Genomic DNA, 13,615 nt, shown 5'->3' with positions numbered 1-13,615 from the left:
CTTTTGGAAACCCAACAAGGGGATTGAAGCAGGGGGTCATTCTTTCTTCCAAATTGCTAAAAGCTGAACTGGTTCATCTACACAACAGTTACACCTCTAACGTAACAAGAAGCAAGGTTCTTGACTACTTGAAAGAAACATCTTTGCTCAGAGCACACCTAACATTTCTAGATCCCTTACTCACAGCAACAGCAGCAGCAGCAGCAGCAAAAGAAAAAGAAGAAAAAGAAGAAGGAGAAGGAGAAGAAGGAGAAGAAGGAGAAGGAGGAGAAGGAGGAGGAGGAGGAGGAGGAGTTTGGATTTATGCCTCACCTTTCTCTCCTGTAAGGAGACTCAAGGCGGCTTACAAGCTCTTTTCCCTTCCTCTCCCCACAACAGACACCTTGTGAGGTAGGTGGGGCTGAGAGAGTTCTGAAGAACCATGACTAGCCCAAGGTCACCCAGCAGGAATGTAGGAGTGTGGAAACACATCTGGTTCACCAAATAAGCCTCTGCCACTCAGGTGGGGGAGTGGGGAATCAAACCTGGTTCTCCAGATTAGAATCCACCTGCTCTTAACCACTACACCATACTGGTAAAGGATTGGGAGCAGGCTTGTTGGGCACCATGCCAAATATGGCCAACTGACCATCATTTCACTACCATCAATGATTCCATTAAGCTAAAAACACTCTCCTTACACCTGTACTGTTGGTTTTGTAATTTATTACAAGCACCAAACTGATTAATAATTACAACATGCCGTTAAAACAGATCTTCTGTCAGGCACTGAAGAGATTGAATTAGGAGACACTTGTTCCTGGCTGGTTTGAAGAAAGGGGACTCTTGACTGATCCAGCTGAGATGGTCACATCACAGCCTCGAATCTTCCTGGCCTGGGAAGTCAGATGATCCAAGAGAGCCAATCCAGTGCAATATGAAGTTCCCAAGTCAGCTGCCTTCCCGAAATTTGAGCAACTGTTCACTGAGGGAGCCTCCACAGTCTTCTTTCGCACCACCAAATTACAAGTTTGGCTTCCTTGCTACATATCTCACTGCGGCTTACTTGCCAAAAGCATTGGCTCATTTTTGAGCTTAAAAGTATGATAGTGATCTAGCTATGTCCTAAGTTAGAGGAGCGGGGGATTTTTTTTTCCTTTCTCTTTCCAGCTATCGCAAGTGCGCTGGCAGTCAGGACTCAGATTACACACCCATGCACATCTTACTTTGATAATGAAATCAGCTCCGAGGGGACCTTGGATTTTTACAATTTCTCTGTCCGAACTCTTCTGAAATTCAACAGTTGTGTTTTCAACAACAAACGTCCCTGGGGCCTCGAAGCTGTGTTCTCCGCTGTCTCCTTGCAATGTCTTTGATTCAATCACTGACAGGGGGAAAAACAAGGGAATTCACTGAGTTAAAGCGAATCAAGACCCCCACTCCCCAAAAATTGGCATGCACAAAACACAGGTTGTAAGAAGTGACAGAGACACAGCCATTAAAAAAGGCACGCAAGTAGACTTCATTGGATGGAATGTTTTTCAACAACAATAGCCGTTGTCTCATGAACAAGGAGCTGGCGGTGAATATTCTGTTTAATCTAGTCCTTTAGAAAGAGACTTAAATTGCCATGTCAAGTTTCTGTGATCAAAGCCAAAACTGTATTTCCTTATGATCGAAATGAAAACAGACTGAGCGGCTGGTTTATGGCCAAGAGATAAGGAGAAAATGGACGGGCTTGCATAGCCAGAAGAAATGAGGCATTTGGGAAGGGAGAAACTCTCTCCCAGACCCACGGAATAATGAGCTCAGCTTTGCCTGGGGACTCCACCTGCCTCTTCCCTTGCCAAACACAGTATCAGCACAGTAGGAAGAACGGTTCTCACCAGTTGAGATGGGGAGGGTGGCTTAGACTGCAAAAAAAAATCAGATCTCCAGAAGGGAGATGGATTCAGGTAGCTTTCAGTTTTTATTTCTCATTACTGGGTGCCAGTGGGTAAATAAATATACCACGTTGCCAACTCCCCCCCACCCGCCCGGGTCCTTTGGGCAGTGTATCCTTCCCTCTTCCCTGACCTGGGGGTTGGTCTCCCCAGATGATGACTCTCCCCATTGGCCCAAGGGGCCAAGAAACCACTGCTCCCACAAAGCACTGGGTGTACGGGGCAGCCCTTGCCCATGCCACCCTCCTCCTAGCAGGCCTCCTTGCCTCCCTTCCCCGGTCTGGCTTGAGCTTTCACACCCTTCCTCTCTCTCTCCCTTGTTGCTTCACAGGGAGAGGAGTTTCCAGGGCTTTGTCTCTCCCCTGTGGCCTCACGGGGAGAGGAGTTTACAGCTTGTGTGAACGACTCCCACCCTGTTACTGCACAGGGTGGGGACCAGCTTGAACCAAGGTCTAGGTTCTGAAAGGGGGTCTGGGCTTCAGGGTCCTCTTCCCGCCTTCCCGCTTCCCACCATTGAGCTGTCCCTTTCCCTCGTCTCTTCACACCACCACCCATATTCCCTGCTGCTGCAGCAGCTCCAGACTCGCCCTTTCCCACTTCCTTATATACCTTCTGCCCTCTCATCCCTCTCCCTCGTCCCAGCTGCTTCTTCAGCCCATCTTCTACAGCTGCCTCAGCTGTGGGCTTGCTGGGCCTAAGCCTCCTCTCTTCCCTGCCTTCCCCTTTGAACAAGGCCTTCATCCTCCCTGCAAGAGGCTCCTCCGCAGCCTTCCCATCTCCCACAGTACCAGCTGGTGGGGTAAGTCCGGGCGCTGCAGCCGAGTCCGGACATCTGGGTTGGGGAATTTTATTTATTTGTTTGTTTTTTTGTTGATTTATTTTTATTTGTATACCGCTCTCTCCACAAGGACTCAGAGAAGCTCACAGCAATAAACAGTACACGAAATCTGTTTAATACACAAAACAATAAAAACACTTAAACAATAAAAACAATAAAAAACAGTAAAGCAGGTAAAACAGGTAAAATAATTAAACAGTTATAATAATTAAAACCTCATCCAATCTGGTTAAAATGCATTTAAATTAAAATCGAATAAAAGCTCATTTCAGATCAAAGTTAAAACAAGGCTGGCAACAGATGCTATTAAAGCAGGCAGGGAATGAAGATTTGAGCAAGCCCTTGACAAATGCAATTTCGAACAAAATTACACTTCGATTTGCCTCAACCAAAAGCCTGGCAGAATTCCTGATTTGCGGAAGTCCACCCCAAAACACTTTTTTAAACACCCTGAAGATGTTTTATTTGTGTTGTGTGCAATCAGCCACAGACAAGCTATTTCCTTGTCTGAAGCCTGATTCTGCATCACACACTGTGGATTTTGCTCATCGTTCATTTCAGATTATTATAGAAGATACCATTTTGGAAATATCAAGAGACTACATAATCTCTATTAACTTCTGCACATTGAAATAATGTGATAAGATGTATTGTCGAAGGCTTTCATGGCCGGAATCAATGGAGTGTTGTTGGGTTTCCGGGCCGCGTGGCCATGTTCCAGTAGCATTTTCTCCTGTTTCACCTGCATCTGTGTTTCACCTGCATCTGTGGCTGGCATGATCCTCTGAAGATGCCAGCCCAGATGAAGGCAAAACGTCAGGAAAATGCTACTGGAACACAGCCATGCGGCCCGGAAACCCCACAACACTCCAATGTGGTATGAGTTTTTTGAAATACAGCAAATAAGAAAATGGAAGAAATTGTCACGAAGTATTTCTTATTGCCAGGAAATAAGAACATTGTTTGTCTCCCACAATACCTCACAACCCTCGCACTAGTGGCCAACAGCCATCTTGAAAATACTCTAGAGCAGGAACATTTCTTAGTTCTTGAAAGCAAAAAAGATAATGTAAAAGAAATCAGGATTTCTCCCTCCTGCTGTAGATAAAAAGATGCTGGTCCAAATTTATCCTTGGTCTAATTCCAAAGAAAGCAAGGGAGATTGGAAGAGGGACATACTTGGCCCACTGTGTCTAGACAGAAGTGTACCCAATCCCATTTATTTTAAGAGAAAGGAAGTAATTCGTCACATTTGCTTAAAACCAGTGGAACTAATATAAGTAGGTATTAAAGCTCTTCTGATCCAAAAAAGATAAAGGAATCGAATCTTTTGTTTAAAAAATTAAGATAATAGCATTATATTGCACTTTTTCTGTGTTTTTAGTGCCTCACACGTTAGAAGTTGAATACATTTTTATCCCACCCTTGCTCCAAGAAGTTCAGAGCAACAGATATGGTTCTGCCTTCCCTGATTTTCACATCGACCCTGAAAGCTTGAATGACATGGCCAAGTCATGTCATTGGAACCAGGTCTTCCAAATTCTAGTCCAATATTCACCCAACTAGCTCTCCAATAATTTTCCATCCATTATTCCATCCAATAATTCTCCAATAAATCTAATCTGGAGGAACTGGGTTTGATTCCCAGCTCTGCCGCCTGAGCTGTGGAGGCTTATCTGGGGAATTCACTCCCACACACGCCAGCTGGGTGACCTTGGGCTAGTCGCAGCTTCTCGGAGCTCTCTCAGCCCCACCTACCTCATAGGGTATTTGTTGTGAGGGGAGAAGGGCAAGGAGACTGTAAGCCCCTTTGAGTCTCCTACAGGAGAGAAAGGGGGGACATAAATCCAAACTCCTCTTCCTCTTCCTCTTCTTCATCCACCGTGAGAAATATTTAATATTTCAAGAGTCAGTGTGGTGTAATAGGCCCGAGGAGACCTAGATTCGCATCTCTGCTCTGCCATGGAAACTTGCTGGGTCATCTTGTACCTGTCACATACTCTCAGCCTTGCCTACCTCTGTCACTTGGTTGTTGTGAGGACAAAATGGAGGCAAGGAGAACAATGTAAGCCATTTGGGGTCAACAGGAGAAAGGCTGAGGTATAAAGGTAACAAATACATGAATTGCTGTCTCCCTGTTACAGATGGGGAAAGAAGGGCTTTCAAGGCAAGAGACATTTGGAGATGGTTTCCCAGTGCCTCCTTCCACATGGACTGAGAGAAATGTGACTGGCTCACGGTCACCAGCAGGCTTCAGGGGGAGGAGAAGGGAATTGAACCCGGTCCTCCAGATTAGAGTCCGCCGCTGTTAACCACATTAGCTCTCCACTAAACTAATAGTATTTATTTACAGGATTAATTCCCCCCTTTTCTGCCCTCATAAGGTCCGCCAATGCCGCAAACACATTTAAAACATTTAAATGAGCCTTAAAACCATTAAAACCGAGGAAAAACAAGGAGCGAAAACAACTTAAACCAAAGCTAAAATGCACACGTGAAAACATAAAAGCAACATAAAAGCAACATAAGGCAGAAAGGAGGGAATAATGCCGGAATGCGAGATGAAATTAAAAAGCCATCCTCCGCTGGAAGAGGAAAACAGCAGAAAAGAACTGATGACTCTCCCTGGGAAAAGGGTCCAGGGTTTTGATCTTGAGCAGGTCTCTGAAGAGAAGGCATATACGTGTCTTAAACAAATACACCAATGTGTTGTCAGTGAACTTGGAGACAGCTGCTCCAGTCAGAAAACTTACCTGCTGAAATCCATGAACTTTCTGACCACCCTCATTCCATTAAGGAGGATATATATATATGGTGTGTTTTAAATCTCCCTTCAAACACACCTATAAACATCCTCCTTAAACTGTAAAACCACATGTAAAGGACAAATATTCAAAATGTACGCTAACGCAAGCCTCTGTCGTTTTTGAAAAAGTCAAGAATTTAGCATCTCGCAGTGCCTTCCAGCGAGACTCAGTAAGTTCATGAACCTGGTTATCTAGCATTAGCCAGTTGTAAAAATATTAGCTTCTGGTTTTGTTGTTTCTACAGCAGGGGGATTATTTTCAGAGGACGCCGGCTTATTTTGGATTCTAAACCCCTTAACAAAACAGCTTCTGGAAAGCCTATAATGTATTCTAACACCCCTTCTCCTCCACCCCTTAAAAAAAAAATTGTTCTTTCCAGACCGCTTCAAATGCCAAATTAAGGCAAAGTGACAACAATGAATCGCCTTATCCAATTGCTCAAGAAAACTGGACCGTTTAAAAAATAAAAAAGGATGTGAAACCACACAGCTTTGAACAGTCAGAAGGTCTCGAGGTGTTTGTACACAAAAGACACAACCTAACAGCCAAGCAGCAAAGCCCGTTCCAAAGAAACAGAAAGGAACGGAAGATAGTCGGCTTACAGGTGGCTCTCCTCCAAGACAGAAGCACAGCTCCACAGGAAGGAAGGCTAGCTAGTAAGAGGGTGTAGCTATTACTAGGACCTGCAATATTTTTTAAAAATACACTCGTTGGCATTGGAGGATTATGGAAGAATCTGATGGGTCAGGGAGGAGGAAAGATGGAATTGGAATGGAGCATGCTAGTAGATTACACTCGGGAAAACCACTTATCTCTTTTTTTGAGCATTTGGTCCATATTGCTAAAGCTGAGGGACCTGCTAAAGACCACCTGATCAATTCACAGTTTACTCTGTAATCTAAGGGTGCTTTTCTAGAAGTAAGTCCCACTGAACAGATTTGAGTAGGGTCCCAAGTAGACCTGCTTAGGACTGCTGCCCATGGTGAGACTCACAGCTTCATATCCTGAGGATTGATTCAGATGTAACGGGCGGGGGAGGGTTAGTATCACCTTCACACTGTGCCCATCATTTTCCAAAAAACACATGACTACTAGCCAATGAAAGAACCCAATGACAGATGAGACCCCCCCACCTCCCCCGCCACACAAATTCTTGGATGACTATTAAAACAATGCCCCTTAAAATAAGGAATACATAAACCAGAACTGAGGCTGAAATTATGAGAAACACACAGTTGCCACTGAAAATATTAGCCCCGTGTTTCTGCTGGTTTGTTGAGAGCAGCAGCTAATAAATATGTACACTCGTATTGAAACACTTGAACATATTTTGCTCAGCTGCCCCAAATACAAGCTTTTTAGGGATGCTTTATTACTAGGGACCCTACGTAACTGTTCTCCAAAAGAGAGTATTGTAAAACTACTGAATAGTACAGATCCTATGGTGCTAGGGGAAAAGTCCAGTTTCTATTGCAGGTCCTGGTGGTAAGAGGTGTCTAGCCTATTTTGTCTTGATTTGTTTGTGTTTCCCTGCTGTGACTTTTCAGGTATTCATGCCTAACAAAGGTTCTGCTGTTGAAATTATGTAACGTGTGACAGCATCATCCCACTTTGCCTTGAGCAAAAACCATTTAAGCAGAGCATGTGGGTAAATTTATGCAGTATGATGTCATGGCACATATTTTCTATGCCTAGAGAAGACTTTAGAAGAAGAGTTTGGATTTATACCCCCCTTTCCCTCCTGTAAGAAGACTCAAAGGAGCTTACAATCTCCTTTTCCTTCCCCCCACCCCCACAAACACCCTGTGAGGTGGGTGCGGCTGAGAGAGCTCTGAAGAACTGTGACTAGCCCAAGGTACCCAGCTGGCCTGTGTTGGAGTGCACAAGCTAATCTGGTTCACCAGATAAGCCTCCACAGCTCAAGTGGCAGAGAATCAAACCCGTTTCTCCAGATGAGAGTTCATCTGCTCTTATCCACTATACCACGCTAGCTTAGAGAAAACGCAGGGCTGCCAGTTTTCAACAGCAGCCACGCAACTCTTCCAATGCAAGGCCTCTCGCATTAGTAATCAGACACTGATCAAGGACGTCCAAAGTATAAAATCACTGAAACCAAATGTTTCTGTTCTAACCCTCATCATTATTAATTCATACAAGCAGAGGTGGGATCCAGCAGGTTCTCACAGGTTCCCGAGAGTAGGTTATTAATTATTACTGTGTGCCGAGAGGGGGTTACCAACTGGTGATGTTGCCACATGATTTTTGCCTTAGTTACACCCCTCCTCTCAGCAGTAGTGCACAGAACTTGAAGCAGTCTAGCAGGAGGTGCACCAGCATGCGTGGCAGCCTGCGCCTGCGTGCATTCGTTTCCCGTCCAAGGACCGGCGCAGCGGCTGCGTCCTTGCCACAGCCCCGCCCAGGAATGCCCCGCCCCAGAATGCCTGGCCACGCCCCGTCGTGCCCGCCCAGCCCCATTGGCGCTACGCCACAGTTTGAATCCCACCACCATGGGAACCTGTTAGTAAAATTTTTGGATCCCACCACTGCATACAAGTATTCATACCAAGGTGTGCTGGTCCCTTCATGGTAATTCTTGCGCTGCGACTCCCATATGGTACCGCGATCACAGTTTCCTCCCCTAGGAAAATTAAAGAAATCATTTTAGCAATTATGTGACACTAGGGAATCATCGTATCACCCAACTAAACGTTTTTAGTTCTCAAAATATATCTCGGAAACGATTCTGTCAATTTTTTTTTCAGCATTGTGAGTTATGCAACTATTAAGCTACACACAGACTTGTAGATCTTTTTGGCCACTGCGACATGATTTGCTATTAACAATAAAGTCACACATTGGCTATTCAGTTCACATTTTGCGGCCCTCGTTTTATTTCCTAATCGTTGAATAAGTTTAAAAGTTCCCTCCATGCAGAACAATTTTGGCAAAAACCCCTTGCAGCTGTTGAGCTTGGTTTCAGCCACACTTCGTTTTGTGCAGCAGGTCATGGTTTTAATAAGCAGTAAGATTAGCAGGAAACAAATAAACTGCCTAACACTAAATCCTAAGCTGTTACAGACTTCTGATATGCAAATTAACACAAAAAACATACACTGTGCCTGCAATGTATTATAAATGCTCATGGCTCTCACTAAATCCAGTTATAAAGCACACCAACCTAGCAACCTAAAACTTGCTGTTCAAGTCACATCTGGTGTGGTTTTCGAGGCAAGGTGGTTTGCCATTGCCTGCCTCTGAATCACAGCCTTGGTGTTCCTTGGAAGCCTCCCATCCAATGCTTACCAAGGTCAACCCTGATTAGCTTCTGAACAGGATCAGGCTAGCCTGGGCTATCTGGGTCAGGTAGAGCACAATTAAAAAGTGCAGTGGGCAGAAGAAGAAGAAGAAGAAGAAGAAGAAGAAGAAGAAGAAGAAGAAGAAGAAGAAGAAGAAGAAGAAGAAGAAGAAGAAGAAGAAGAAGAAGAAGAAGAAGAAGAAGAAGAAGAAGAAGAAGAAGGAGGAGGAGGAGGAGGAGGAGGAGGAGGAGGAGGAGGAGGAGGAGGAGGAGGAGGAGGAGGAGGAGGGGGGGGGTTGATCCCCCCCTTTTCCTCTCCTACAGTGAGACTCAAGGTGGCTTACAAACTTCTTTCCCTTCCTCTCCCCACAACAGACACCTTGTGAGGCTGGTGGGGCTGAGAGAGTTCCGAGGAACTGTGACTAGCGCAAGGTCACCCAGCAGGAATGTAGGAGTGGGGAAACTAATCTGGTTCTCCAGATTAGAGTCTGTCGCTCATGTGGAGGAGGGGGGGATCAAACCTGGTTCTCCAGATTAGAGTCCAATTGGACTTTCCAAACTAATTTTGAGAGTAGATCGATGTTCAGTGCATTGCAGTAGACTAGTTACGATGTCACTGTGGCATGGAGCCAGGTGGCCAGATCAGCTGTATCAAGGCTATCTTTTGGGTTATTCTGAGTTGAAGAAAACCTTTTGAGCAGGGGTCTTCAAACTATGGCCCTCCAGATGTTCATAGACTACAATTCCCATGAGCCCTACCACTTGGCCATGCTGGCAGGGCTGATGGGAATTGTAGTCCATGAACATCTGGAGGGCCATAGTTTGAAGACCCCTGCTTTTGAGCGATAACTTGTTTTCCCAGCAACAAAGTTAGGTCCAGAACAACGCCAAGGCCAGAACAACTAGGCCAGATGAACTCCAGCAGAAATGAGGAGCACTTTGTTCTTCAGTCGCTGCTTTTTCAACTGGCATTACCTCTGTTGTTTCAGGGTTTAGTTTCAATTTGTTCTCTGTTAGCCAATTTACCACAGCAGCCAGGCAGTTATGGCCTCTTCCGCACATGCGGAATAATGCACTTTGCAGCTGGATTTTACTGTGCGGAATAGCAAAATCCACTTGCAAACAATGGTGAAAGTGGACTGAAAGTGTATTATTCTGCACGCGCGGGGCCAGAACCTTTACCATATCACCAGCCTGACACTCTAACCGTGAAGATAGTTTCCAGTGGATAGTGCTGTTGGCCAGCTGTGGAAGAGCAAAATTTAAATCTCCTTGGAAACAGGTGAGATTCTCAAAGTTTTAAGCTATCAAGGGTCATACTCCCTTTGTCAGGCAAAAGTTATCCCCTGGAAGTCCTGTTGATCTTTAAGGTGCTAGTGGACTGGAATCATGTTCCACTACACTCTTTTAAATGCTGGGTTTGGGTGTGGCTGCAGCCACTGGGTTTGGCAGCCACAAACAAAGATGAGGCAAGTTCACAGAGGACAGTTCTACCAACATTTAGTTGCCAGGGACGTTGGAAAGCACCAGAAGCAGTAGGTCTCCGAATATTCTTTTTCTCAGCAACAAACGGGGGAGAAAAACAGAGTTCGTGTTTTGCTTGTCTGGCTAGTTGTGCTCCTGGTATACTATTTATATTCTTAAGCAAAGAGTCCCCATTACAGGCAGCTTTGAGGGCCTCTGTGAGGGAAATCTTGGCTGCTTTTTGAGCACCAACCGCCGCCTGCCACCAAGTTTGTAGATTTAAAAGGCCTCCGATCGGCAACCATGCAATGCACAGACTTACTGAAACAAAGCTCCTTACATTCTTGCAGAGCACAGCAAGGGGGCTGTTAAGCTGCAAAATTCTATTAAATCAATAAGACCTTTTTTTAAAAAAACCCAACTCACACGATTCCTGTCACAACACAGTTTCCAGTTCTCCATGCAAATCCTGGCTGCCATTGATCTGCTACTGAAGGACAGAAAAGTTGCTAGCAATTTAATTTGTTGTTATATTATGGCAAGCCCCATTTGCACCATAGTGTTATTTGCCAGTAACACTGATATTCCACCCTTCTTCCGAAGAATACTGGAGTTATCCTATTTCATCACTACGACAACCCTGTGAGGAAGGTAACGCTGATGCAGCCCATAAATTATCATTACTTAATTTTTACCTTGCTTCATTTCCCCCCCAGCTTTCCCCCCAATGCTTTCTCCTTTACTTTATTCTATACTCTGTTTCAGAAAAAGATGTTAGTATGGTCAGTTGAGGTGAAGAGCATTCTACAAAAAAGAAGGTCCGGCAGGTTGAGTTATGTGGTGGAGGAATATACATCCCCACAAACACCTTTTTGTGAGACAGACTATGTGACGAAGGATAAGCTAAGAGTGTGTGACCAGTCCGAGGTCCAACCTGAACTGGCTCACATTTCTGGTAATCTTCTCATCTAACGTGAGTTGTTAAAATGGGCCAAATGAAGAGGACTTCAGAGAAGAAATGCGGGGGAGGGGGGGGGGTAGTTAAGCTCAGTGTATGATGTATTGTCGAAGGCTTTCATGGCCGGATTCAACAGTTTCGCCTGCATCTGTGGTTGGCATCTTCAGAGGAGTATAACAGAGGGAAGTCTGTTACACGCTTTGCCTGGACACACTGTTATACACTGTCACTGGACACAACGTGTAACACACTTCTCTCTGTGATACACCTCTGAAGATGCCAACCACAGAGGCAGGCGAAACATTCGGAACAAGCTCTACCAGACCACGGCCCCACAACCTGGAAAACCCACAACTTCAGTGTATAGTTGGCCCTGTCTTGGGGGAATCCTACTCCTGCTATGCAATACCCCTCAGCAGAATTGGACAGGGTGGGAGACCAATTTGCTTTCCATTGCCTCTCCTTGGCTAAATGCAGGTGCTAGAGAGCAGAAGAAAGGGGTTCTAGTGTCACCGTGTCTGCCTTGTTCTCTGAAGGAACAGGAAAAAAAAGAGAGCACATTGCAAAAACAGCAACGTAATCTTTGGAGGCTCGTTAAACTCTCCGAGAGTTAAAGATAGATGCATAGATGCATTCCAAAGTAGGGGAGGGAGATATAAGTCATTATATTCTTTAAAAAAAAAGCAAGGCAGATCTCAGGAAATAAAGAAGGATTTAGAGGTCATTAGACAGATAAAATCCATCTTAGTTGGGGCCGTAACAGAAAGTAATACCAGAGTTCAAAAGTTATTCCCAGTTGATAGGGTATCACTGAGCACTTTTTCCAGAGGTACTTTGAAGAACGGGCTCGGGTGAAACAACAGAGATGGCAGAACTTTTCTGAGGCAGAAAACGTCGTCTGCCTGCAACAGGAACAAATTTGCGCTACATCCCGTATGATATTCATTACGGCATGGGCTTCCAGCCATAAGCACTTGACTAGTTCAAGGCAAAACTCCAGAAGATCCTCTTGAAATCTTTAAACAACGCCTTGATTTGTGGGACGGCTACTGAAATCATTCCAAATGTTTTTTCCATAGAAGCAAGAGTTGAGAGACAGAGAAACTCATCCACTTTCTATGAAGAAAGAAGAGGGGACGGGGTGTTGCTTACTTAAGAGCAGCAGCTTCCCCATTCTGCAGACTCGGATCCCACAGTTAACCCCAGTCCACAACTCGGGGACTATATTTTCTTTATTCCATTATTTTCACCATCATTAAATCTAACCCCATCTGCCTTCTTGCCTCTAGCTTGTACTATCAGGCCAAGATTTAACTGTGTGTGGGACCAACTTGCAGAAGAAGAAGAAGAGGAAGAGGAAGAGGAGGAAGAGGAGGAGGAGGAAGAAGAAAAGGAGGAGTTTGGATTTATATCCCCTCTTTCTCTCAATTTTACAATCTCCTTTCCCTCCCCTCCCCCCCACAACAAACACCCTGTGAGGTGTGTGGGGCTGAGTGAGCTTCGAAGAACTGTGACTAGCCCAAGGTCACCCGGCTGGCATGTGTTGGAGTGCACAAGCTAATCTGGTTTGCCAGATAAGCCTCCCCAGCTCAAGTGGCAGAGCGGGGAATCAAACCCAGTTCTCTAGGTTAAGGTGCACCTGCTCTTAACCACTATACTACACTGGCTCTCTCCAGCATGGAAGAGAGCTTATAAAGATAATTGTCCTCAAAATATTATTGGACTCCTTTTTCATCAACCACTGAGAAAGTCCGACACTCTTGGACGTCTTCTGGGGTGCAAAGTCCATTCACACTTGGTTGCCAGGTCCCCTGGGGCCATCGGGGTGGGCGTTCCTGGTCTTTGGGCTTGTCCCAGTTCTCTCAGAATTCTCTCAGCCCCACCAACCTCACAAGGTGTCTGTACTAGGGAGGGGAGGAGAAGGAGTTTGTAAGCCACTTTGAGATGCCGTATGTTTGAGAAAAGCGGAGTATAAATCCAAAATCTTCTTCTTTTTACATCCTAGCTGGGTGTTCATGTTCCATTATTAATTTGTATACTGCTGCTGCATTATACTTTTTGAGCTTCCATCAGTAGGTCTTTGAAGATGCAGCCTACAGATTTTCTAAATATTTAGAAGAAGAAGAAGAAGGAGGAGGAGGAGGAGGAGGAGGAGGAGGAGGAGGAGGAGGACGAGGACGAGGAGGAGGAGGAGGAGGACGACAAGGAGGACAACGAGGAGGACGAGGAGGAGGACGAGGAGGAGGACGAGGACGAGGAGGAGGACGAGGAGGAGGACGAGGAGGACGAGGACGAGGACGAGTTTGGATTTATATCCCCCCCCCTTTCTCT

At 45.3% G+C, this 13,615-nt stretch overlaps 1 protein-coding gene across 1 annotated transcript in view; it reads right to left on the bottom strand.

Annotated features, from left to right (window-relative positions):
- ADAMTSL3 (ADAMTS like 3) overlaps nucleotides 1-13,615 on the bottom strand; it is a 211,202-nt gene that overhangs the window by 87,397 nt on the left and 110,190 nt on the right. Inside the window, exons 9-10 of the mRNA XM_048481642.1 lie at nucleotides 8,131-8,205; nucleotides 1,206-1,363 (exon numbers count right to left, since the gene is read on the bottom strand). Of these exons, the coding sequence (XP_048337599.1) occupies nucleotides 1,206-1,363; nucleotides 8,131-8,205 (233 nt within the window). The remainder of the gene's footprint in view (nucleotides 1-1,205; nucleotides 1,364-8,130; nucleotides 8,206-13,615) is intronic.

The sequence above is a fragment of the Sphaerodactylus townsendi genome, linkage group LG17, assembly GCF_021028975.2.
Source record: "Sphaerodactylus townsendi isolate TG3544 linkage group LG17, MPM_Stown_v2.3, whole genome shotgun sequence".
Taxonomy (NCBI): domain Eukaryota; kingdom Metazoa; phylum Chordata; class Lepidosauria; order Squamata; family Sphaerodactylidae; genus Sphaerodactylus; species Sphaerodactylus townsendi.
The sequence above is the reverse complement of the archived record's forward strand: the minus strand, read 5'-3'. Positions and strand labels throughout refer to the sequence as shown.